We start from the raw sequence: 27,726 nt of genomic DNA, 5'->3' as shown, positions 1-27,726 counted from the left end.
CCTCATGAACAGACTCAGCCTCCAGAGATGTGTACCAAACAGCCTCAAATGATCTTCTCCATGAACGCATGTGAAATTCAGATGTGGAAAGGATATGAAGAAATCCTGGAATAACCAACATTGATCAGAAGAAGTACACAATTTGGGGCAATACACATAAAATCTTTTTTTAAAAATCTCTCTCAATATTCCTTAGCAGGCAAGGCCCCCGTCCTAGTCCCGATCGCAGCAAGTGGCGCAGGGGCCAACCCAGAGCCAGGCAGGCTGGCAGTGGCCCTGGCCACAGGGAGGAGGTGACGTGCTGGGCTGCTCTGGCCCTTCCCTGGAAGAGCTCCATCTTCTCTTACTCTTCAGCAAGCCTCTTGGGAAATATATCTCTTTCAAAATAAAGGCACAGAAATCACGCATCGGAGGAATGTTCTTGTCAACAGAGTCGCCACTGTCTGGACCACTGGACAAAATCAGACACAAGTGGTGCCAGGCCCACGTGGAGTCCTCCCACCTCCTGGCAGTACCAGCTCACGCCAGGGCCAGAGCACACCAGGAATCCTGTCGCACCGAGGATGTGACTTCAGCCGGTGAGGCCAGACTGACGCCTATGTAGAGCCCATCTTGACCTGAATACTTGAGCTCGCTGTTCTGGGGGTTAGTGCTCTCTCCCGAGCCAGACATCACCGGGGCACCCGCCTGGCAGAAGAAGGGGACAGAGAGAAGGAGAGAAGGGGAGAGAAGGTTACAATCCTGCTAGTTAAACACATGGGAACAAATGACAATGTTTCGACAGCAGAGGCCAGAACTGCTCCCAGGAGCACCCAGTGAAAAGGAAAGGACATGGGCATGACTACCCTGCCGCCAGCAAGCGGGAGCCTCTCACTGCATTGTGCAGGGCCACTGGCCTAACCCCGCCACTTACACTCTCGGAAACATGATCCCGTTAACTTTAGAACTCATGGCAGTAACCATCAGCAAGACGCACAGCTGGACAAAGGAAAGCGGAACTGGAGGAATCCTCTTTGCAAAAAGTGCCAAACTCTAAGATCTCTGACAGTGAAACAAACCACACCACGTAGGTAAATGGGCCCTAAGGATGCACACGTAATCTAATCATTTCAAAGAGAAAATGCAGAGCCTTGCACACGCGCACACTCACACACAGCCTTAGCGATTATGTCAAAGTCTAAAAAGGAAAATCATACAGGTCAACCTCCTCTGATAAATGAAATTTTTGAGCACTGACATCACGGAAAATAAACCCATGCATATACAGGTTTTAATATCTACCTCACTGACCTTAATTCTTTACAAGAACAGGCCATGCTCGAAGCAGGCCGCATTATAAAGAAAATGCTAACATCCTGTATCTGTCATGATTGTAGCAATCATATTTTAAAACAAAAGTTCACCTTTCTCCCATTTCATTCATTCCTTACATCCAAACAAGAAAGGCCAAGTAGAAAACATTATATAATTTAGAGGAATCAAACCAAAATAACAAAAATCTGTTTAGACTACACTTTGAGAAAACAGTTACATGTGAAAGACTTTTTAAAATTTCTAGCCATAATCACACACTTTTTCATCAAGGCTCTTCCCTTCTAAAAGCTCAGAAGCCCCTTATTTCTTCCAAGTTTTCAGGGTTCCACTTCATAAATTACTGGATACTTGTTACTTGACACTGGTAGAACATTTTGTGCTTTTCAAAGAATTTCTTTTTTACATATACAATCCCATTAAATCCTTAAAACAGCTGTTTATCTGGCCATGTTGATGGTATATCCGCTTCAGAGAAACAGGGCACCAGACACAGGTGGAACTGAATGGAAGGTGTGCTGAGCTTCTACAGCCTGGAAGTAAGTTTGACCCTTTCTCCACCTCTACTCCTGCTTCCAGACATGATCTGGCTTGGGCTGGCTGGTTTCTCAGGGTGGTGCTGATAAACACCAAGATCCAGGGTTCGATCCCTGTACCAGCCAGCCATCAAAAAAAAAAAAAAAAAGATCTGATTTGCTTTCTAACCCTCAAAATGACTGCATGAAGCTGGGAGGCGTCACAGGAGAGTAAGCCCCCAGGTCTAGACACCTGACCTGCCTGTCTGCCTGTCCAAACTTCCTCCAAACTAGACAGATCAAACCCAACCCCTACACAGGTAACCAATCCTTCACTTTCCTAGCAAAAATGAGGGTTTATGAAAACCCAGCAACAACTGTACCCCCACACCCAAACTTTTGTTTAAACAGAAATGTGATGACTTAAATGAGGGTTTTGCATACATAATAAAGCAAATTTCACAAAGTCATTGAGATGTGTAAAATTCAAAATGGATTCTTGTGAAAATTTTGAAACAGCTGAAATAATCCTGTCAAACAAACTGAATGCTATAGATTTGGTTACACTCATAAACATGGTGATTAACTTTAGCCCTTAACTTTAGAACATCCACTATAAGCAAATCCAACGTGAATCCAAATTTAACTCCCAAACAAATAAACAAATAGGAGACATTCAGTTACAAAAAGTTGTTTGATTTAGAAAGGAACTACCGTAGATTAGAAGAGTGAGCTCCCTTATAATTATGCTACAGTTACATTAAACCCAACATTGCATTGATCTACCTATTCCAAAAAAGATACATCTGCACATACCTGACTAAATCTGACTTCACCACAGCAAGTGCTATTTTCTGAAATGGAGAGGGTTCCTGGATCAGCCTAGGAAGCAGCTCACCTCAAATGGCAGGAAGTGCTGAGATAGCAGAGGAGTCTGTCACCACCACCACCATCACAGTCAGCAACAAGAAACATTAGCAAAGCACCAACCAAGAACCAGATACTAGGACTAGAGCTCAGGGAGCTCCCGGGCTCCATGGGGAGCCAGGACACACACACACACCAGAAAGTAAGACTGTATGGCTGCCTATGGCAAATGATACACAAGTGGCTGAGACAGGGAGCTGGAGCAAGAGTTGGAAGAGGAATCGCAGAGGGGAAAGGAATCCTGGGCAAGGGCCCAAGGCAGCCTGCATGGTGGGACTAAGCTCAGGCTCTAAAGTCATATCTGGGTTCTGTCACCTTCTGGGTACAGTCACCCCTAGTCTCGTCCTCTGTACGCAGGTCCTCCTATTACCTACCTCAGGTGTGCTTGTGACAATTAAATAAGATAATGTTTGTAAACGTGTCAGCATGATGCTTTGTCATGCTAAACATTCCGTAAAGGGAAGTTCCTGTTATTGGTGAGAAAAGGATATTCAAATTGGAGGCGCGCAGGACGTGGGGAGGCAGGAATCTGGCCTGTTAGGAAGAAAAGCCATCTGAAACAAAAGGACACGCACAGGGGTCACAAGAAATCCTGTGAGAGGTAAACTAGAAGACTGGACATAGAACTGTCTGTGCCTCAGTTTCCTCACCTATGAAATGGAAATAAACCAAGGTGCTTTCACAGTCATTCAAAAGGCTCACTGGCCCTTTTTCAAATAAGCCACATTAAAGAAATCTTAACACCGTGAATGCTATTCTTACTCCCCGTCAATAATCCCAAAGCTATCTGCTGAAGTAACTATTGTCTTCTTCAGACAAAATGATAGGCTATGCAGCAGGCCAAGAGTTCCACTGTCAAAGGGCAGTGGAAATCACATGAGAACTGCACTTCTGAAAAAACATCAGCTCGTTCATAATTAAAAACAACAGCTGAGTGTCAGGAAAAAATGGACGAGTACTTGTGTCCAAATCTTAATGACCTTATTTTAAATAATACAAAGAAAAAATTTTTTACGATGCTACAGAAGGCTGACATTATGTGATAACACTAATCCCCTCACCCATGGCCGACAGGACTATATTGCGTCTTACAAAGGCAGTCAGCAGCAGTGTCAAGAGCCACCTAGAAGTTTGTACCCTACGTAGCCCTATAATTTCACTTCCGGAAATGTATTACAAGAAAATAATTCAAAACAAGGGAAAGCCACCACAGAGGAAGCCATCCATCACAGGGTTACTTATCATAGTGGAAACCATGGAAACAACCTAATATCTAAAAACATGAAAATGGTTTGGAAAAAGAGAGTACATTGCTGAATAAACTATTATGCAATTATTAAAAATAATAAGATCACACAGCAAAATGGAAAAAAAATCCTGTAATACAATGTTAAGTGAGAGACAGCAGGATGTGAATTCTACATCATCATGACAACTCATCCATGCACATGCATAAGCATCACAAGGGAACCCAGGAGCGGGTGGGAGACAGACACTGAGAGGGCCAAGCCTATTAGCCATCTATACCTCTTTGAATATCTTAATTGAATCACTGAGAGGGCCAAGCCTATTAGCCATCTATACCTCTTTGAATATCTTAATTGAATGGCACAATACAACCTAACTTTGGGGAAGAACGGAAGACATTAGCACCAGAAACACAAGGCACAAGCACTTGAGGGATGAACCAGCCTGGACAGGGTCATAGAGTAGCTTAAAAACATAGGGAGGAATCAGAGTGAGGGCTAGAAGGAGCCCCCAGCACCCCAAAATCATCCTCATACCACCTGGCATAGGTTGGGGCCTGGCCAGCCTTGCACACGTGAAACATACATTTCCGTGCAAGTTAAAACACCAAACACACTACATCTGTGCATCAGAGTAACTTGGGCTCTCTAAACTGGTATTCTAAAGGTAGGGGTCTGGAAATGGCCCAAAAACTCTCCTTAAGAAACCTGGCTCATAACACCGTTGTTCCTCTTAAGTCCTCTTCCCTCATTGGTGATATTCAAGAGCCACCTATCAGGAATCAGTACATTTGGGGGGAAAAAAAACAGAAAATTTATGATGATCCTGGACCCAGTGCATACAACACGCATAAAAACACAAATATGAGGGTACATCAAAAAGATTGTGGAAAAATAAAAGTAGAAGACAATATGAATCCTTTCATGAACTTTTTAAAGATGCCGTGTTATGAATTTCAGTTGTTTGATGTTTTCCCACATCTAATTAAGTCCTTCAGAGGACTTAGCTCAGATCGCAGACATCTCAACATAGCAAAAGCAGGCCCCTCACTAACCTAAACCAACCCCTAAACAAACGTTCCTGAGAGACAGTAGAGAAGAGAGTGCTGGAATGCCCACAGCTGAACCATCCTTCCTCCTTGCAGCAGGCAGCTCAGGCCAAGCGGGGGTCCCTGCACTCTCTGATCAAAGTGCAATGAGGGTGGGGCAGAAATCTGCTCTGTGTTTCCATTCACAGCTTATCGGCCCTCCACCCTCCCACAGACAACTGAAAATGGAGGCACTTCCTGTTGAAAGAATGTGTTATCAGCGCCAGACCCAGCCTGGGCTTAGCACTGAAAGCAGGCCAGCTTAGGTGGGAGACAGGCTGGGTGGGAACACTCCTACAGGAATAAATGACTTCAGGGAGAACTTGGGCTGCGGCGGATTGGGACATGGAAAATATCCACTAGCAACAGTGTGAAGTAGGCACAGCTCACCTTTACATCACCCAGACTTTTTTTCCTGTGAGCGTAAAGCCATCCCTCGTTTTGGGACATTCACCTGACAAGTCAAGGCTTTCTGATTTGATAAATTTATATAGTCCAATGCCCAGCAGAGTGCCTGGCTCGTAGTGGGTTTCCCAACAATGTACTTCTCTTTCTTTTGCTTTACTTCACTTAGCCCAGAAAGGCAGGACCAGAGACAGCCTCGGATCAGACGGGGATGCCCACATGTAGGTCTCTAGAAAGGCAATGCATTAGGAAAAAGGAAACCCTTAAAGGACATAGCCTTTTCCTAAGAATAACGTAGGTTCTCTGGCTTGTGAATTACATACATAAACTTCATTTTGGGGGAGGAACACCAGAAAGGAGTCTGCTAGGCTGTGCTCAGTCCTCCGTGCTGTGATCTCTCTTAATGCAGTCTCCATCTGAAGAAAGAAAACACTGCACCCCAGGCCGGCTGAAGGGGAGCGTGTGATCATTCCCAGAGCCTGAGACTGTGGTGATCACACCGCCTCCTCCGCTCGAAGCCAGACTGTCGGCTGCCACGGCCTCTGATCTGTCCTTCCTACACATCTAAGTGAGTTTGTGGTTACCGCTTTTCCTCGTGTGAGGGGAAGCCAGCGGCCCCTCACTGCCAAAGCTTTTCTCTGCTTTTGTAACCTCTAGGTTCAACCCCTGTGGTGCTTTATAGCTGTCTTCCTCAAAAAAAGAAAGAAAAAAATTTAAAAACTAACTATGCTCATTTCAGTTTGGATGGAGGTAACACAGGACAAGAGCAACTCAATAATAGCACAGAAGGTCACACGTGGAAGATACACGAACGCACACAGATTCCATCTCCACCAGGACATGTGAAAGTTGTCAATCACAACAAAACTCTAGAATTCTCCCATAACAGTTTAATAAAGCAAGAGAATAAAAGCATCTTCTCTCCCAAAAGAGAGTCACCGTCACCTTAGCCGATGACCTTACTCAGTTTTTAGCAGAACAGTTTCTTTTTTTTTTTTTGTAATGTAGCAAACAGATTCCTTATTAGGAATTTCACTGGCTGCCCCCACCCCCAGCCCCTCTTGCCCCGTCCAGGCCTGAGTAGGCCAGGTCACACCCACACCAAGAGCTGCGGCCCCTTTCAAGGAGGGGAGAACAATCCTATACACACAACCCATTCTGAGCAAAGGAGCAAATTGTTTTACGCATCTGTGCACAGTCAGAGAGCAAGCATGTTGTGGTGAGGAAAGCCGTCACTCAAAATGTGTAAGTACTCTGGGATTATCAGTGAAATGCTGATGTACAAATACAAATTGCAAGCGGGAGAGTTTGTCCCACAACTTGAAGTCAATGAGCATACTAAAGAAAAAGCTTATTTTCTCAAGTGAATCAAAATGGGTTACTCTATTCTAGTCTTCAAATTAAGTGGTAAAGGATTCTGAGGCAAGATTTAAAACCTGGTGAATTATGATATTAATTTTTATATCAAAACTTGCTTTTTAGGAGATTGGATAAGCATCTTAATCTTTCCATCTCAATTACAAAAAACATACTGTGGTCAAAGAAACAAGCAGCATTTACAATGCACTTAAACCATAAAATGCATTACGAAAGTACTAAGTATCAGAAGGAATGAAAAACTGTTGCTATCAGAGAAATAAAAGTCTTTAAAATATAGTTACTTTCTTAACACAATGACTCTACATCTTTAAGTTGCCCCATTAGGAAAGTAGGAATTTAATTCTAATGTCTTGGGATGAAAAAAAAAGGCCATGCAAATACAGCCCATCACTATTAACTTCCAAGACTATATTTAAGTAGTGCAATTCTTCTTGAACTTCAAAGAGGTCTGCAGGCATCTCCCACTTACGCTACACAATACTCCTCAGGGCCAGATGGTAGGAATTATTTTTCCCCTTTAGTAGAAGGGGGAAAACAGAGGCTTTACAAAACCTTGGCAGATCATGATAGTCACACAGACAGAGCTGGAGCTAGTGCCTGGCGGCCTGAATCTGTTTCCTTACAGCTGCTAACCCCTGAACCCCCAGAATAAACTTCAGACCATATTCAGGCTTCCTCAGGAATCAAGCAACTAAATTTAACGAGAGCTTTAAATGTTAAGTATTTGTGTTTAATAGAATGGAAATGTGATTCTGGAGCATCTGCCCAGCTCTGGTGAAGCCATGCCATGCCAACAACCAAAACAGGCAGCATACCATCGAGCAAATCATCTTTAAACATCGTCAGACATTGGCTTGGAATTCTGTTTACTCACAAGACCCCAAAAGAACATTGAAATCAATGACTTGTTTATTTGTTTGAATCTTTCTTAAAATCTGAAGTCAATAAAATAATCTATTCATGCTCAGTCTCATAAATTCTGAGTACTAGGCCTTTATAAAGCCTGATATGATGGGTAGCTGAATTATGAATTGTCACATCACCAACACCAGTCTTCAGAAATGCTTTTATAATTATTAAAATTTCAGAGAAAATTAACAGGTAGGTCTAAACATAAACAGAGCTAAAAGTTTGTATTTAATTCATATCCCTTGGATCGGCATATTGCTAGTAATCCTTTTGGCAGACACCCATGAAATGCATAATAAATTACTTGTATTCCAGGAAAGGAATCCATTTTCTTTAAAGATTCATTTAGCAATAACATTTCAGAGCATTCTAAGCCAGATTTCTTAAATTTGGCCAGGTTTTTCCCGTAACATTATTTCATGTTTTTGGACAATACTATATATTCTTATAGAGGCAGAGAAAAAACTGCAAAGAATCTATAACTTGCAAAGAAAAGTTGTGTTCTGAGATAAAGCCCTATGAAAAGGTGAACAACTTCTGCCTGCACTTATGCTCTCCCCAGTATTCTGGCTTTCAGATTGTAATAATGAGTCACTCATTAAATAAACCACAGGCCTGTGATAAATTGGGTGGACATATATATTACAAACTATTTAAAGAACAGTATAGTTTTACTGTTTCCTAATATACACACAAAGCCATTGGGTGTTAATGTAGTACAACGTATTTTCTAACTACTCCCTACCACCCTCACCATCACACGCACGCACATGCACGCGCACATACACACACACAAAAAAGAAAGAGGGAAGTCTAGAAGAAGCCTTGGGATCAAAAGGCAAGTATGCAAACTCCACATGCTTAAACATTCCCTGCCCAGTGGCATGTGACTTTCATGCGAAGGCCAGTGTGGTCAGACAGGGACGTGAGTTATTACAAGGGGCTATGAACAAAGAAAGAAAGGGAGCCTGGTACATAGGGAGCATGAAGATAAAATGCCAAGAAAATATTTATGTTCATGGCTTGTAGCATGTGGCAAGTGGGATATTAATAACTGTGATGATTGGTCAACTCCCTGGGAGTGGTAACAGCCCTGGACTGGGAGGCAGGAGACGTCGGTTCCAGTCCCGGCTCAACACGGGCTTGTTTTGTGACCTTATGGAGTCACTCTGGATCCTGGTTTATAAATGAGGCAATAATAATACCTAACCACAACTCTCTCACAGACCTTTCAGGAGAGTAATGATTTTTTAACTGTTTTTTTACTCATTGAGAAAAGAGTGTTTGGACTATAAACTCTAAAGGGGGGGAGGGTCACCTGCCCATTAAGAAATGTTTTTTTAATGATTTCATAAAAATAAATTGAAGGCAATTAGAACATCCTGAAAAGTTCCAAAATAGCACTCACTGTGCATGGATTTAATCACTCCATTAGAAGGATTTTAGTACTGCAATCTTGTATTTGCTATTTTAAAAGAACCTTGTCATAACCACATTAGGTATATAAACAACAGTAATTTTTACTACCTATTATGATTTTTTCTACCTAATATTACCCAACTGCCATATTCTTAGTACTATACTACATTTTATTGCTAAGCATAACATTGATAAGAAAATTTGCATTCAGTGCCTTAGATACTTGGTCACTTTTCTGGCACTATCTTCCCATTTATTTCAGCAGGAAGATATTTGATGCTGAAATTATTACTCAAAACTAGTTTCATTTCTTCAAGAAAACATTATTTCTTTTTTCCAAAGACTTCAAAGAGATGAACTAATATCACATATTCATCCAGTATGCTGTAGTTATAACAACACTCATTTCGCATCAGCCAGACCTGGGTCCAAAGCGAAGCCCTGCCTCTTAATTCGACACATGATCTTGGGACTGTTCCTTACCTTCTGAGTCTCACTCTGAAGGAGGATTAAAGGAGAAAATGTACCTAAAGCAACTAGCACATAAAATGTACTTGACAGAAACTAGTTTCCTGCCTCCCTACATCCACTATCTCATAAGTGAGAAAGTATGGGAGAGAAAGAAAACTTCCCCAAAACAAGAGCACAATGACAAAATGCAAGACTAATCCATGATGTCTGGCTCTCAAGTACTGTAAAGGCTCTTGTGGAATATTCAAGAGAAGAGTGAAGCAGTCATTTTCTGCCCAGCTCCTGAGGCTCTTGCAGTCGAGCTCCCCTTCACAAGTCAACTTCGTCTGAGTGAAAGCAACCCGTACTGTAGGCAGCACGTAAGTCCCTCGTGAATGTACTTTTCAGGTCTTTAACAGGAACTATTACTTTGTGGCCAACTACAATGCCATGGTAAATCCAAACAGATTCCATTACTTGGAGAAAAACACAGTGGAGTATAAATCTGCTAATAAAGAATTTCCCCCTCAAATGGGAAAAGTGGTGTTTTCCAATTTTCACCTGAGGATGCAAATGTTAATACAAAAAATAAAATCTATAAAAAGAATTTTAAATATTAACCTGCAAAGTGCCTCACCTTTCTTTGGAAGGTCTTATAAAGCACATTCATATTAATCTTAATAAGCATCAGTCCCTAGATCACTGCTGTCAGCTATAAGCACTTTAGGTGTGTGCATTACCTCTTGCAAACCCCCACATAGCTCAGAAGTGGCTGCAGTAGGGAGATAGGTCTAGCTAGGCATGTGGCATCCCAAAAGCACACATGGGACAGGAATGATGACATCTATTTAATAGCAAGAAACTGACCAAAGAGTGGTTTAAGGCCCATGTACAACAGCACAGACAAGCCAATGATGAATCAGAGATTAAGTCTCTGTCTCTCAGACTACGAACATCCGTCTCTCTGGGGAAGTTGCATATCACCCACAATGACCCACAAAAGTGAGGAAACTTGTTTCCTATCACTAACACAACAAACCATGCCTAATATGTCTCTATTAAGAGAGGTAACCAGGCACCCACCACAACCATTCTGCCCCAAGAAGCCCTGAAGACAGAAGAACTACAGCACGGCGATGCTGTAAGGGTATGAGGTCAGTGAATACAATCAGCTCAGGTGAGATATCTGTCCTTACTAACTGTAGGGAGGCAGCAGCCCTGCTTGTAAAATGGACAAGCAGGAGCATGCTTGCATTTGTTTACATCGATTATCAAAATACTCCCAATTAAGAATGCTTTAATTCTTGGACTCCAATGTACAGAAAACACATTTGTCACCAAAGTGGGAGTTAGATAAAGTCGATCATTTAGAAATGAACATAGTTTGGGCACTGCTTAAAGCTCATTTGATACTGATTTAAAATATTTCCCTAATATCCACCTTCCATCTGTTTTACCAGCCTCATCTCCTGCCTTTGGCTTCTTACGCCCTACACTCCAGCCACTCTGCACTCCTAAAACTATTTCCCTTCAGTACCATAGACTGCCATGCTCTTTCCTGAACACCTCCATTCCACTTTTTCCCCTGCAAAAATCCTATCCAACTAATTCAAGTTTCCTCTACTCTGTGAAGCCATTTCCAAGTAACATCTATGTCCATACCTGCCCTCCCACCAACACCACCACATCATGAACAACTTTGAAGTGTGGGACCTTGTCCACCCAACTGGCAACAGCACCTCACTTAGCGACATGCTTCTTAAATGGAACAACAACCAGTAAAGCAAGGGCTAGTCAGATACATTTCATCACCATTTACTTAAATACTTTATGTCTAATGATGATTTCAACATGTTTGCAATTTTAATATAAACTTAAGTAGGTTTTAAATTTTTAGGTAATTATTTATAGAAATTATTTCTAGGCAGGCAAATGATGTTCAGTGACTCCTCATTCTCAGACATAATGTCTTATTGCTTAATTTCACCTCCAAATTAATCCCTCCTATTCCAAAGAAAATTTAGAAAAATACTTTTCATCTATAAAATTTGGGGATTGAGATACATAAAGTTCATATAAAGTATCTTCCAGCTTTACAATTTTGAGTTATAAGTCATAGGAGGGATGGGACCATTTATGGACTACTTATTAAATCTTATTGGGGAACGGCTGAAATAGAACAGGTTGCCATGTTCCTCTCCTAAATAACAATAACAAAAAAGCTATAAAATATAACTTGGCCAGTAAATGAAATTCAAGGAAAAAGATTTCAATATTCTTACAATCCACAGAGAATAAATGCCAAAGAAAATCTGATGTCTATTTAGATCAACTACATGTTTTTCAGTAAACCTACACATACAGGAACATTTTTAGCCAGAACAAAAGACTATTTTTGTCACAGAAATTAACCGTCTATCAAAAATTAAGTTTAACACATTTCTTAATAAACACAAAGCATTCCAAAGGAACAAGCTACCCCTATTTTAATATGGGGCTGCAAGACAGTGAGTCTTCCTGATCTCAGGCAGGAAAGAAACTGCATTCCCTCTACCTCCAACACATACACACACACACACATAGGGGCTGCAAGACAGTGAGTCTTCCTGATCTCAGGCAGGAAAGAAACTGCATTCCCTCTACCTCCAACACATACACACACACACACACACACACACACACACACACACACACACACACACACACACTCACACACACACACACACACACAGCCTACAACCAGCAAAGAGAAACTGAGTCATAAGGTGGCCAGCTCATCGATCTGATAACTCTTGTCAAAAGGAATGTCTCCTTTTCTCCCAGAGGTCTCATTAAAACACAAATTAGCAACAAGTGCATAAAGCTAAGACAAGCAAATAAGTCAAAGAAACAAGCTTCAGAGCAGTGCAAAATGATTTTTATGGCACTACAACACTTATTCTAGAAGAATGCCGTGTGCTACGAATCCTGTCCAACTTCCGTTCCTGCTGGGGAGGGGAGTCCTGGAGCCCCCACCACAGCAGCAGACAAGTAATACAGCCTCCTTCCAGAATATTCAGCTTCTGTGGCCCCTTTTACCCAGACCAAGAAAGCTCAGGAACCTGGTGCCACTCTAGGGACCTGGCACAAGTGGCCTGCACACAGGCAGGTCCAGAACACTGCTCCTGTCGTGCCTTGGGACTTGAGAAGCCTGCCTACTGATGATCTCCTGCAACTCATTTCTCCAATGGGAATTAAAATGAACAGCAATTTGATTGGGACCTCTGGGACAGTTTGACTTCCTTGCTGTAATTCACAATCATTAAAGAAAGGCAGTTATGTTGCCAATTACATCTCTAAATGGAGGAGTGTGTGGCCCCCAGAATCATTTTCCACTGGGAATATGCCCAAGATTGCCCTTTGTTTCATAGCTGATTGCCCTGTTAAACTGGAGTAACCCTGCACTAACTTCTACCACATCAGTCACAGGGAGCACTAGAGATCAATTATCTTAGGAGACTTAATTCCCAGCCAATGAAGATGCTGTGCAATAATGAGAACACTTTCTAAACACCAGATACAACCTTGCTCTGTGGATCCAGCATTTTATTCACCTACGACACTTCACAAAATCCGCAGTCACAAAACCAGCTGCCCTGCAGCATCACACACCATGACCAAAATGGGAAAACGGCACTTTTGTCAACACAGTGCCACCTTTTAAAAATTCTTCAGCAGCTGCTCACTATTCCAGCAGGCTCTTCACAGCTATACAGCTGCCACATTGGCCACTCCACATGCATGAAGCCTAAGCCCACCCAGAGAAGGCACTGGAACACGCTAAGGGACCAAAAGGCACACACAACACCCCTTGGTAATAACCCGGGGAATCCACTCAAGCCCACTGCAATTATTCTTAGAGGGGACAATTTCCAAAGACAGCCACCAGATGGGCTTCTGCCAAGTAGGCCTGGTTCCCCACAACAGCCAAGTTAGGTAGGGGCTTATGGATGGAGACATCCACGATGGGGTCACCATTGGGAGAAAACTTGCAAGCCCAGGTGCCAGCTGTGTGCCCTCAGAGTGAGGTCACTGGAGTTAAGGGGAGGTCCTTGGAGTTAAGGGGAGGAGAGAAGGCAGGAGAGTAACCCCAGCCCTGCCCTGGGAAATGCTGCAGGGAAGTGTTTCTGTGGCCCAGCCTGGTCTCCGAGAGCTGCCCCCTGGCTGCAGCTCACACAGCCACCACCGGCTTTCCAGCTATGGAAGAGATGGGAGCTTGCAGCAAAAGCCCTTGCGTGAAAGCACTCTCAAACTCCCCCACCCTTTAGCCCTCATTGCTTTGCCTCCTGGTCTGGAGCAGGGAACTGACCTTCCCTCTGAAGGGCACTGGCCAGCTAACCACCCCTGTTTGCTCTGTCCCAGGTGAGAGATCCTGGAACACCAAACAAGGCACAGGACTGGCCCCTCTTCCAGCCAGATCAGGGCCCTTTCCACTGCCTTTTACTCTTCTTTCCCTGGAGGGCAGCTGATTGGATTTGCTAAGAGCCGATTTTGAAATTTTACATCACAGAACCACGTTAGCAAAACTGACTCCACCCAAATGGCTTCAAGTCCACAAACCCCTTTGTTGGGCAAATGTCTCTACTTCTGTGCCATTTCTCATTCAAATTAAGATCTTGCCACACTTAAGCTAGGCCCGATCTGCAACAAAAGTGACTCTGCGCTGCTGCAGCAATCATTTCAACTAGGAGAGCCACAGACACTGAAGCCAAAACCTGGCTGCATCCTCCATGCTTTGGAGAACCAAAACATTGTTTTGCCTCATTTAGCTACATAATTGCTTCGGAGGACTTAGGGCATAATAAAGAATATTTTTAAATAATTTTGATTTTTTCACTTCCTTACAAGTAACATGTTCTATTGCTACTTTAGATCCTTAAAGTTACATCTGACCCTCCTGTAAAAAAACACCATACACCAGAGTCTACCTTTATAAAAGCTAGAAACATTCTTTAACATGTGTCTGTAACAAAAACTGAAAGGCTTTTTCCCTTATGAAACTCTGAATGGGTGTTGTTTCATTAAAGAGAAATCCCAAAAGAATTTGGGTCAGACTACAAAGGGAAATATCAAATATAATTTTAAGCAGTTTAAATATTTTGTTGTAAATATTTAATTTTTTTTGCGAACGCCATTAATGTAAGACAGGAAGAACACAGGTCTGTGTTCCCCAAACACCTCCAGGACAGCAGTTTCAATTTCACCTGCAGCGCTTGTTCAAAAACACAAATTTCCAAGCCCCACCCCCAGAGATTCTGACTCAGAAAATCCAGGGTGGGGCCCAGGAATCTTTTTAAGTACCCCAAATAATTCCAGGGCAAAACTAAATGTAGAAAACAATTACTAAGTAAATAGGAATTTAAATGCTGCTGTTTGGTCCTAAACTAGTCTCAGTGCAATCCTAAGAATTGCCGGGGCACAGATCCGAGGTGAGACCCAGTGATTTTTTTTAAGAGCATTCCGGGTAAAGTTGGGAAGCATTCGAGTGGGAAAATGCTTTCTTTACTTGAGGAAAACTGAGTTTCGATCACAGTTTTACAGAAACTAACTCTGTGATCTTCACAAAGACCCTGGCATGTCCGTCCTCAGCAGCACCAAAGCTCCCAGGTGTGCCCTGTGGCTGAAATAAGCCCAGATACAATTAAGGGGCATTAGAAGAGCAAGAGGACACAGCAAGAGGACAGTTAAGCAAAGGAAAATCAGTGTACACAGCAGCATGTAGCATGTTATGACGAGTTCCGGTTTTTACAGACGATTTAAAAAGCAACTTAAATGTCGTGGGCACAGGGATACAAGAAACCACTGGCTTCTCAGTTTTTCTGATCAGTTAGAAATGCATATATACAGTAACTCTGATAAAAATCTGGAAACAGAACAATTAAAAGTTCTTCAAACCAAAACTTCTTGCGTTTACTTGGGTTAAATTAACCATAAAATATATATATATCTTAATTAAGGGGTTTGTAAGGTACTTAAGTTTGTCATTTTGTTGACATTTAAATATAACTTCCTCTAAAAAAAATTATTCTTAGGTATCAACTAACTAAACTGAACTGTTGGTTTAGATTATTGCATTACCAGATAAGATAAAATTTGAGATAATTTAGCGGAGAGCAACCCACTAACTTAGAAGGAGTCTATGCTGTTTTAACACTTACCCCTGAGGCTGTAGGTTGTGTTGTAGGGGAAGTATTTTTGCTGCAATCATCTGAGTTAGAAGAGGTGGAAGTTGGTGTCATAGGAACAGAATTATTGCTATTACCTGCAACAGTCAAAATTAACCTTATAAATATATATATACTGTACTGTTGAGGTTGGCAAATACTTTACAATAAAATGGCATTTTATTATATTTACCAGAGCAAGTCTTTGACTTATTTATGTTCTTAGGTTTTCGTTTCCTGGTTTGAATTCCCTCTTTTTTCATAGCAAGCGGTCGAGGCACCTAAACAATTTTCATGTAAGCAACAGTTTAATAAATATTTTATTGAAAAAAAAAAAAAAAAAGCCAAAGACCCAACATTGGTACTGAAATCCCTCACTTAAAAGAATCTGGCATAAATTTCAATCCAGTTTTTATACACATTCAATAGATTCCAAGTACACTTTCTCCATCAAATGCAGAGATTCCTTCACAAAAAAATGGGGTGCTTTGCCAAGGAGAATTTAACTCCTTTTACTTAACGCTTATTGTTTGAAAGAACTTCAATTATACAAAGAGATCATGTATTCAAAGAGATCATGTATTCTTTTCCTCCTATGATAAGGGCATTTTTCTTTTTAAGACTGAGGTATTCCTAATATTTTGCACAATCCTTTTAAATGAAGAATCCAATCTTTCTAACTATAGCTATCAAATGTATTACTCCTTTGTACAAAATGTCTTTGATTGCACTCAAAATGCTTATAAGTTAAGATATAAACTAGTTATTGTGCATTTCTAGTTGATTTATTTAACTGTGCACAGCTTTAAAAATGGTTACTACTATGCTATCAACTCTAAATTGCACATTTTTCATATTCTGATATATCTTAAATTGGAATATGTCTTACAATGGAAATTTGTGATAGCTTAATTGGCCACATTTTTGGTTTTTTATTGATACATAAGATAATAGTTTAATTATAATAATATCTTAGATTCACTAAAGTGCATATATATATATATATATATATATATATATTCAGATTTTTCACTTTCCCACCCTTTCATTTGCTGAATTTTAAAAAACTGAAACCATGTACAAACCAGGTATTAAATGTATATACATGTGAACAGAATAAATGGCGCACCCCATGGAGTTTCATGTAGAGTCCACAAGCATTGCACACGGGTTCACCCTCAGCATTTCTGCGCCATAAGGTGGTGGTTGTGGTATGACAGTTGGCACAGGACAATCCAAGCCGCCGTGATGAAGGCTAGGAAACAGCACAAGAAAGTAAGTAGGAAAATATAAATGATTTTTATGTGTATGCTACATACACACATTAATGTATCATATCCCTATCATCAACAAGCATGTACCTGGTTTATTATAAAGTATCCCTTGAGAAGAAAATTTGAAGCATAATTAGGTTGGCCTTTCTGGACCAAGAAACTTGAGATTTGCATAGAATGCTGGATCACATACATTTGATTTGATCCTCCAGCATATTAACGTATAATCCCATGCAAAGCTTTAACCAGCATCATAACATGCAGAGTTTCACCACTGGTTTCTTCTCCACGAATTTAGTTCCCTAGTTATTGGTTTTGTTTTGGTTTTTTTTAAGCGGAATTAGAATATTTTCTAAAAGTTGCCCAAATAGAGTTATATTCAGAAATACATCAGAAGTAACAATACAACTGGACATTAACACGAGTCCCCCCTCTTCTGACTATGGACATCACTTGCCATACACTGGTGTCACAGGTCTGAGACATGAGAGTCAATGAAAAGCAATCACAAACCGCCTGCCAGTGTGCTAAATGGCTCTGGGCAGTCCTCATTTCACATGAAAACTGGAGACAATCAGGTATATTTCTCAGATTATGTGTAAAGGCGATTATGTATTATTTCTCAGATTATGTGTGGAGGAATAAACCAGAGACTTGAGAAGGGCCTACATGCATTAATGGAAACAGATCTTAGAAAAGGTATAAAATTTGTGTAAAGAGAGATATTCTAATACATTCCATAATTATCATAATGATTGTCTGCTGCCTGAATTTGTTTTATTCATTTTACAAAGGATGCAAGCAAATTTTACAACATTGTTTTAATGTTGCATTGTCTTATATACAGTGATACTACTTTATTTTATTTGCCCTGTCAACTTTTGTTCATATAAAGGGTTAATCAGTATTACCAGGAAAGGCCACCTGTCTGGCAGTCACTCCTATTTCCATGTTTCTTTTATGCACGTAACATCCTTAAAGGGAATGTATTTCCTCTAAATTACTAGATGTGAATTATAAAGAATGAGAACTTAAGCTAGTATAATTTCTTCCCCAAAATATAAAATTTGTTCTAAAATTATCAAATTTAAATCTTTTAAATTTGTCTTAAATTGCTATAAAAATTGTACCATTACTTCAGTAAAGAAAAAAAAAACTTACAAGAAAAATTTTAGCAAGTTGAAGATTACAAAATTGGGCAACTTAGTTACACCAATTAATTTAAGAAAAGAAATTATAAAGAATGGACAACAAAAATATAAGTCGAGCATTATTGAATATTCACAGATTAGAGGACAGAGATTTCCAAATTCTTTGCTGGCAAATTTAAAAGATGAAATTGAATTTTGCATTTACAGTTCACATCCTGTTGAATTACTTTAGCATCACACTTTACAGCCAAGTTATAAAAACAAAGAGACACTGGGAAGACTTCAGCACTACATCACTTCTAAGAAGTCAGTGCTAAGAATCAACTCAACTTGTGGTTGAAATGAATATGCTTGGCTGATAGAACTATTCGGGGAATTGCTTTGCTAAAATGATGAAAACACGTTCAGAAGACCTTACACATCAGGGCTCCTTTTCTTTTTTCTTTTCCTCTTTGCGGTTAAAAGAAAACAATTTTCTAGAGGAGCATTCCTTTCTCTTCATAAATGTGAAATCAGTAAAGGAGCGACAGGAAGGTTCGTTTTATAAATGGGCCATTTATGACAGTTTCCAGTGGAATTTGGAGCCAATGTGAAGCAAACTTGTTATCAGAATTTGCCATTATAACAAAGAACTTTATGACTGTCAACTGCAGATCATAAGTGAAGCCAGCCCTCATAAACATGTGAAATAAAGGTGAATGGGTTATAAAAGCTCCTTGTAACAAGCGATCTCAGTTGTATTCCTCACTGACAAGGAATTCAAGTTACACCATAAATCTCCTATTTTGCAATGTATTGCAAGTTCAAATTCACAGTGATTGGTTCTGTACTGCTGGCTAATCAAGCTTGGGTTCAACATTCTGTTTCTGAGAACTAAGCTAGATCCATCAAAACCATAAATAAGAAGCACAGAAGAAACAATTGATCGTGACACGCCCTACAATTATTGGTATATCATTTATAACCCATTTACAAAGCATATTGGCTGACCTTGGTTACTGCCAAGACACCTGCCACACAGAAAGAAAACTGGTTCAGAAATGTTAAAAACTGTTTTCTTTCTGGGAACAGTTATTTTTTTTTACTGGTAAGTGCAAAAAACAAATGGCACGATCTAAATGTGGGTGTTACTAGATCAAATGTATAATACAACTAGAACATAAATGGTTACTATTCCACCAGGTTTTTTGTTCAGTCTGGAGAAAATGTTACCTTTCAGACTTGGCTAGTACTCAACTCAGTGTGCCTTTTCTAAAAAATAATAATAATCAGTTCCTTTGTTTATCCATTATCTAATACATGAAAATAAAGTTTCTTGGAACTTTTTCCAGGGACTAATTTTTCTTCTTCAATGTGATGCATGCAATAAAAATGAAAACCATAGGGACACTTTACACACTGAAGTTAAGGGTGCCCTTTAAAGAAAAATTTAATCTGGGGGGCGGGGGTTGTAACAAGTTTAAGGCACATACACTCATTAAATTAACCTCGGCCACTTTATTTTAAATGCATTAAAAACAAAACAACCGTAAAACTAATTGCTTCTCTTTAAGGTGTCAGACTTACACTGTGATGCAATTTCACTCTAATCTATTTAACACCAACAACACGTGTAGCATTTGTTCCTGCTAATTAGAGTATAACAATTAAATAAATTACTCGGATACTTAAAACGTCTGGCATCTAACTGTAAAATATTTTACTTTAAAAAGGTATTAGACTATGAGTACTAGGCTAAACAAATGTTAGCCTTACAGTGAAGGCTGTGAAAGCATTAATTTATTTTCTCTAATCACTGCAGCTGTAAACACCCTCTCCTGCTTATTAGCACACATAACAATGACAACACGGGACTGATCCTGGAAGAAAATCAGAATTCCCATATTTTAAAACATGGTAAACCGTGCTGGAGTTGGTGAAAATCCTCAGCTTGAGAAGAACATACAGACTTCGCGTTTTCTCACGTTCTGTGTTGTTCTCTGAACAGCCAGATTTCAAAATAACAAAGGTTAGAGTAAATAAATTTTCACCAGGCTCAAGGGCAGATGGAATTTGGGGCTAAACCTGTCTCTCTGCGAGAACGGGTGGGTGGTGTGTTTCCGTTTGGGAGGAAATATGTATAAGTGCGCATGGTTTTTCAAGAATAAAATCCAAACTAGACCAAAGAGGAAAAAAAATCCTTCCTTAACGTGGCGTCAGTCTTTTTACTCAGCTCTTCTGCAGAGGTTATCACCATTACCAACTTCTTGTATACCCTTCCAGAATTATTTCAGTGCACTGGCAAGTACATGTAGAGATACGAAAATGTAGATTTTTGGACTTTTTTTAAATGGCAGGGCGCTGGGGTTTTTTGTTTTTTGGGATTTTTGGTCATTTAGGGACGTCATTCCCCACGTGTGAACACAGGGACAGGCTATTTGGCTTCTCAGACCCCGGTTTCGGGGTGACATTCCCCGGTCGCCCGCGGGTGAACGCCGGGGAGTGTGTGGCACCGCTGGGTCCCTACGCCGGGCGGGCCGCGGCGGCCGCACCTGTCCCCGCGGGGGCGCTGGGGCCGGCCGCGGGGCAGGGCGGCGGTCACACTCACCACGCGCTTCTGCGGCTTGATGAGGGGCCGGCTGAGGCCGTTCATCTTGCTGTAGAGGCCGCAGGCGTTGCACAGGTAGTGGCCGGTGCCGTCCCGCCGCCACAGCGGCGTCTGGATGGAGCCGCAGTTCACGCACTCGCGGCTCTCGGGCAGGTCCTCCAGCAGGTCTGTGGCGAGACGGGGAACGAGCGGCCGTGAAGTCGCGCCGGGCCCGTCCCCTCCCCTCCCGCACCCCGGCGGCACCCCCAAGCCCCCCGGCCGGCCCGCACCCTTCCCCGAGCCGCTTTGCTCCTCGCCGAGGCGGGAGCCGGGTTTTCACCTCGTCGCTATTGACCTGCTGACCATTTGTCTAATTCTTCTGCACCCCAGGGACGCCCCCGGTAAAGACCCCAGGAGAGTCGGAGGCAGTGCCGGGAGCAGAGGACCTCAGAGTCTGAGATGCGCTGTGGGGAGATCGGCTTGGGTCCCCTGACCCTTACTCTCAGGCTGTCCCCGAGCTTTTTAAAACGGAAATCCATCATAATTACAATATGCCACTTGCCAAACCCGAGCAAGCCACACAATATTAACACTGACCACTGACCCCCGCTGCAACACATGAATATCCCGGGACACAATGAAGTTGCCTTACTTAATCTCAAGTAACTTTTTAAGTATTTTCTACACCTCCCACCCTTTGTCCCAATAAAAAAATAGACAAGTGATATTAGAAGTTCTTCTTGGGCACTCAATTAATTCGAAATGAGAAAATTGCCCAGGTCTTCTCAAGGGGAAAAAAGCACTAACATTATTAAGCGCAGAGATTAAGTTTTATTTTCATGCCACAAGGATCAAACACTAAAATATTCTGCTTGTGAAGTGGGTCTAATTGCTTCTATCGGCAAAATTTTTACAAAAGGCTGATACTTTCCTGATTGAGACCTTCCCAGTGATAAATAAAACTATTTTCCTATACTGAAATTTCAATTTATACAGTCTATTTAAGATGTGTTTATTTCACATCACTTTATTACTTTGTTTTTGTTTTGGGGTTTTTTTTGGGGGGGGTGATTCACAACTAACATAAACCTGCTAATAAAAAAAAAACTTAATTAAGCATAAATGCTTGTAACATTACCCCTTAAAAGGCTAAATATGAAAGAATAAGTATCTATTCTCTAGAATGAGACAGAAATTTATTAAGTATAGTCTTTTAAAAAATAAATGTCTGCTACTGTTTCTGGTTCTTCACATTACAAAGGGCTTAAATGTTCTAATTTGGCATTCTTGAAGGAGCATTTCTGAATCATTTTTTAAAGTAAATAAACATTATATTTAGAGTTTTATTTCAAGATTATGTGTGCTAGCAAACCTCTCTATTCCTTCTCATTCCTCTGTGTTTCTAGCTTGTGTCTATCATCAACTGTAGTAAAGACATTTAAATACGACTTTAGCATAAAACCTCTTTAATTCCATTAACACTATTTACCCTGCAAAACAAGTCTCCTTCCTCCTCATTTCTTGAGTTATTTCTTAAGTTTAAAAGAAACTAGCATCCTACACAACCCGAGTTCAAAGTTGTCATGGGGATACTGCAACTTACAACACATCACAAAGATTTATTCTTCACCGCCCTAAAAGCCTCTATTGACTACGGTAATCAGTAAAATGCTCAGGACTTCAAGGACACTGAAGTTAAACAAGGTATTTGTCTTTGTTGTTGACTTTAAAATGTTACCTATCAGAACCCCTCTGGATAGAGGAGCAGGGCATTCCCTGAACCAGCGCTGCCTGGCCTCCTTTCCTTCTTCTGGGAACAATAAAGACTCCCAGAAGACAGTGTGAACTCCCCAGGTAGAACTCTTTAGTCATCTGAAAACCCAAAGATAAAATTTAATTTAAAGCTCACCTTGGATTATTACAATCAAGGAAGTTTGCTTATTTTTAATTAAGTAAAATCTTTCTCTCATTCCCTCCCTACTCCCCCACCCCCACCAGGCAGCTATAATTCCATAACTCTAACTAAAAAAAAATTTTAACGACGTTTTTATAAAAATTTTAAAATCTGGGCCGGCCCGTGGCTCACTCGGGAGAGTGCGGTGCTGAGAACACCAAGGCCCCGGGTTCGGATCCCATATACGGATGGCCGGTTCGCTCACTGGCTGAGCGTGGTGCTCACAACACCAAGTCAAGGGTTAAGATCCCCTTACCGGTCATCTTTTAAAAAAAAAAAAAAAAAATTTTTAAATCTGATTGTGCTGGAAGCTTCTTCACCTACTCAACTCACCACCTTTCCCCTCGGGCTTCTTGGGTTGCCCTGGGACTCAGGGGAGAAGGAAACAGACATTCAAATCAAACACTGGTCCTAGAATACAGGGCGGGAGCTTAAGAGGATGTAGGGCCCAGTGAATGAAGGGCTGTGAGAACCCTGGAGCCCACCCCACCTACCACCAGTCAGAGAGGTGTTTGGGGGTTAGTTTCCAGAAGCTTCCACACTGCGCATGTTGATAAAGCTGAACACTCAGGTTTTAGCCCTGGTGTTTGCTCAAATCAGTTAAAGAGTTCGCCCCCAAAAAATGGTTTGTATAAAAAATAATCATAATCAAAGTGAAGAAAGAGGAAATCTAGTTAGGAAGCTAACATCCAAACACCTGTGAAGATAAGCAAAGTTAGGGTCACTCAGCCCCCACCCCATCACAAATGCTCACTTGGTCCCAGTCGCTTCCTGCTTTCTTAACAGACTCTTTTTGCAAAAGCTGGGTGTTCACAAATCCATTCCCTTTTTTTTTTTTTTTTTTAAATATGTATTCTGGGTCTACAGACGATTTTTCTAATTTTGCAGAGTCATGTCCAGGAAAAATTAGAGGAAAGATAGGCTAACTTTAAAATGAAAAGAAACGCAGAAGTTGCCTGCAACTGCACCATCTGCCTCTACAAGGATTTCTCATACAGAACCAGCTACTGTAAACATCTGAAGACTCCACTTTCATCTTTGGACTAGCTCTCTCTGTCATGTAAAATGCTGGAAGACTATGGGAAAGGAATCTGGAGATCACACTAAGGTGTGTCAAAAAAACAGGCAGAGCTGCTGGATCTTGCCCAACTGCAGCTACCCGTCACCCAACTCAAACACCCCGGATTCCCTACAGGACTCCCAGACAAAAGAAGCTTCACACCCCAACCACCACCTCCTTCTTGTCCAAGGCAGATTCCTAGTCTCCCATTCTGTCTGCTCGTGGGAGCCAATAGGTCTCTATTCTGCAGGAAGGGTGACAGCCCTCTGCTCTCTCAAGTCCCAACCCAACTGGCAAATCGCAACAGGGTCCACACTCCACACACACATGACAAAGATGGTCTCCAGGGCCAGCTTTGCAGGAGAAGAAGAGAGAATTTGGAGACCACGGTCTTGCAGCCCTTGGAAGAGAGGGAGTCCTCGTTATCAAGAAGTCTATTTGCCCTCTCCCAATGTTACCAGCAGGGAGCCATTCGAATCAGTTCCTGCACTTCCAGGCCATTAGTGTTTCCAGTGCTCTATGTCTTTTGAACATTTGGAAGACTGGTAATACCTTACTTTATCCTAACTAATCAGGGTCCCTAAAAGGGCTTGCTGTCCCTAAAGGGAGTACCAAGGCTCTCAGGCCTGGAGTACACAAGAAACTGGGGTAGGACAGTTTACACTGATGTGCCTCTCTCCTCCTTACCACTTCTGTGACTCTGGGGCCTCCCAGAGCTCCCCAATAAACAAACAAACAACAAAAAGATTTTGTCTTGCCTTAGAGGAAAGGTTGTCAAATAGATGAAGTATACAGTAAGAGAGAACAGCGAAAGCGACAAGAACTCAAAGCTGTGACTGAGAAAAGAAGCCAAACAACATAGCTCACAATCTCCCCTGCCAGAGCAGATCAAAACATCCTTCAAAATGAGGTATTTCCAGGTATTTTTGCCAATTGTGTTTTCCCAGTTTACCCACAAATAGCCCCCAGACACGGGAATGAGTATGAGTGGAACGGAAAACTGGAAAGTTGGTGGGCTAAACTCTGAAAGAATAGGTGTCCCAGCCTCAGGATCCCTGGGTCCCCGCCTGGCCACATGAGCGGCCACCAAGAGCAGCAGCCCCAGCCCCAGCTGAGACCAAGCCTGAGAGCCCATGCATCAGCTTTCCTTCAGGATAAAGACACAAGGCTGACCAGTCCAGGTATCGTCTCATCTTTTCCTTCCCTTTCTCACTTGGGGGAAGGGGGATGCCAACTAGGTTCCCTAGGTACCTACCTGGATCCTTTTCTGTTGTGCTTTTAAATACTCTCCTCCAGGACAACACACACAACTCCTCATCTTTGAGAGTTAAGTTGGGCGAGACTACACGTGCATATGTGTATATTTGAGCAGAGGGTGAATCGAGTGCCCAATACTCTCCCAAACTTACTCCCACCATGAAATCTCACTCTTCCCACTCACCCGAACTAGGGGCTGCGACGGGCTTAGGCCTTGTCACTTCCCTCCCAACTTCATATTTTCCGCGGTTGCCGTCCCCATGCACTAGTCCATCAAGTCCCCTGAGCTTTTCCAGGTACAGATGTGCATTTAGTCTTTCGTGGAAATGAACTGAGACAGCCTACACAACCAAATCGCTACATCAGCGCAACCAGACTCTGGTCATCCTGCCACAGGCCTGCAAATCCTTCCTGGGGCCAGGCCGACCTCGCTGCACAGGGACAAGAAAGCCCTGAAAACAGGACCCAAGTAGCTGCTCCACACACCGGGCGCTCCAGCGCCTGGGACCCGCACCCCCACACGGCGGCGCTCCCCTTACCTGCGCTGGGACCCCGCGGCACGGGGAGCGGGGCTCCGGCGCGGCTCTGCAGGCTGTGCAGCACCGGGGTCTCGAAGGGTCCCGCGGGCCAGGCTGGAGTCAGCGGGGCTCCCACGTAGGGCGAGTAAGGGCTCGGGTGGTGGTGGTGGTGGTGATGGTGGTACGTCCCGTTCAGCGGCCGCGCAGCCGACAGCGAGCTGTACTGGTGCTCGCGGCCGCCCATGGCCGCCAGGCTGCCGCCGCCGCCGCCGCCGCTCACGCCGCCCGCGGCCCCGCTGCCGGCCGCCGCGTAGCCCCCCGGCTCCCGCGCCGCGCCGTTGGCCATGGGCGGGCTGGGCGAGTAGGGGAAGCGCGCCGAGACGTGCGCCACGGCCGCGCCAGCGCTTCCAGGCCCCGCGGCCCCGCCGCCCGCCGCGCCGCCTCCGCCGCCGTACGGAGGGCTGTCGGCCGAGGCCTGGGGCCAGCCGGGGTGCGCGCCCGCGCCGCCCGCGTGGTTGGCGGGCCCGCTGCCCGCCCCCTGCAGGTAGGGCAGGCCGGGCAGCATGGAACCCACGCGGGTGGTGGGCACGTAGACTGGGGAGCTGGCCGCTGCCGCGGCTGCTGCCGCCGCGGCCGCAGAGTGCACGAAGCCGCCCGACGCGCCGTCGTAAGCGGCAGGCCCCTGGCTGGAGAGGGCGGCGAGGGTCTGGTACATCTCCTCGGGCTGCTCGGGTGCGAAGGGGCTCAGCTTGGCGCCGCGGCTGGACCACAGCAGCTTGCTGGCGGTGGCGGCCTGGTCGAGGTCAGTGAACAGCAGCAGGTCCTCCCAGCCCGACAGGGCGCTCCCGGGGCCAGCGACCCCGGGCGCCGAAGGTCCGTGGGGAGCCCCGAAGGGATGCGAGGCGTAGGGGCCGAGCAGCAGCGAGCGGGCCGGGTGTCCCGCCGCCGCCTCCGTGTCGAGCTGCGGCGTCCTGCAGTCGCTGGCGCCGCCGGGGCCGTGCTCCCCGCCCCGGGAGCAGCAGGAGGAGGACGAAGACGAGATGGGGGAAGGCGGCGTGGAGGGAGCCCGCGCGGGAAAGGCCCCGGAGTCGCCGGCGCTGGCAGCTGCGGCCCCGAAGCGCTTCGGCAGGCACCAGCCGCCGTCAGTCAAGGCCATGCACCGTCCGGCGCCGCTCCAAGCTGACTTCTAGTTCCTGAGGCAGGGTGGGGGGTGGGAGGGGGCACGGACGGGAGGAGAAACAGAGGGGTTACCGAAGGCGAAGGCGTACGCCACCTCACCTCCACTCCCTTTTCTAGCTCAGGCGACTTCTCAAAGAGCCTGTTTCTGCCTAGGGCGCGGGGGATTGGGAAGGGAGTGGGGAACAGAGCCTGCGCAGCCGCCACCGTCCTCGAAGGACTGAGATACCCTCCCTTCCCCACCCACAGCCCTGGAGCCCCGCGCCCTCCCCGCCCACCCCTTCGGCAGCATCCTTCCTCTGCGCGCGCGCCAGATCCCAGGAGTGACGGCGAAGCTGGCCGAGGTTTTCCTTCCGCCCCAAAGTGGCTCCCTCCAGGCCAATGACACACAAAAGAATTTAAGTAGCTCTGCGTGCTGGCGCTGCCGCATCCCGCCCCCCTCGGGTGCCCCTCTCCCGGAACGCCTCCGTGAGGGTTCCCCACGTCAAAATCGTTAGCTCCCGGAAGGCAACCTGTCCCCGAAAACGAAACCGCCGCGTTCACACTGGCTGTCCCGAACTTCCCGGACCGCGCTATCCAGACGGAATGCGAGCCCCACAGAGAAATGCAACTCAGCCCAGGGAAAGTGGGGAGCTAGAGTGGACACAGCAGTCCCGGACCTTCCGGGCAGAGGCAGGGAGGGCAGCTCGCGGGGCGGGAGTCTCACGCCCCACCGGAGTCCCCGCGGCACCGCACACCTTAGACACGGCCCGCGTCTGCAGACACCAGCGCGCGCGCTCACGCGGGCCGGGCCACCCCGCGGTCATCCCCAGCCGCAGAAAGGCCAAGCCGTTCCGGAATCGGACGTAGCGGGGTGGAGCAGAGCGCCGAAAAAAGGAGGGGGGGAGATGTAAGGGGGGGCGTGAGACCGCCCCGG

The 27,726-nt window shown here is 44.1% G+C and overlaps 1 protein-coding gene across 1 annotated transcript; it reads right to left on the bottom strand.

Annotated features, from left to right (window-relative positions):
• Positions 1–416: 416 nt before the first annotated feature.
• On the bottom strand, positions 417–26,790 carry GATA6 (GATA binding protein 6). Its single transcript, XM_063077520.1, has 6 exons — positions 25,656–26,790; positions 20,867–21,033; positions 16,984–17,109; positions 16,048–16,135; positions 15,849–15,952; positions 417–687 (listed from the first exon to the last, which is right to left on the bottom strand). The coding sequence occupies exons 1-6, from the start codon at positions 26,788–26,790 to the stop codon at positions 520–522; spliced, it is 1,788 nt and encodes a 595-aa protein (XP_062933590.1). The 3' UTR covers positions 417–519.
• Positions 26,791–27,726: the final 936 nt, after the last annotated feature.

This window comes from Cynocephalus volans, chromosome 13 (genome assembly GCF_027409185.1).
Source record: "Cynocephalus volans isolate mCynVol1 chromosome 13, mCynVol1.pri, whole genome shotgun sequence".
Taxonomy (NCBI): Eukaryota; Metazoa; Chordata; class Mammalia; order Dermoptera; family Cynocephalidae; genus Cynocephalus; species Cynocephalus volans.
Note: the sequence above shows the minus strand (reverse complement) of the source record. Positions and strands in the feature narration are given on the sequence as shown.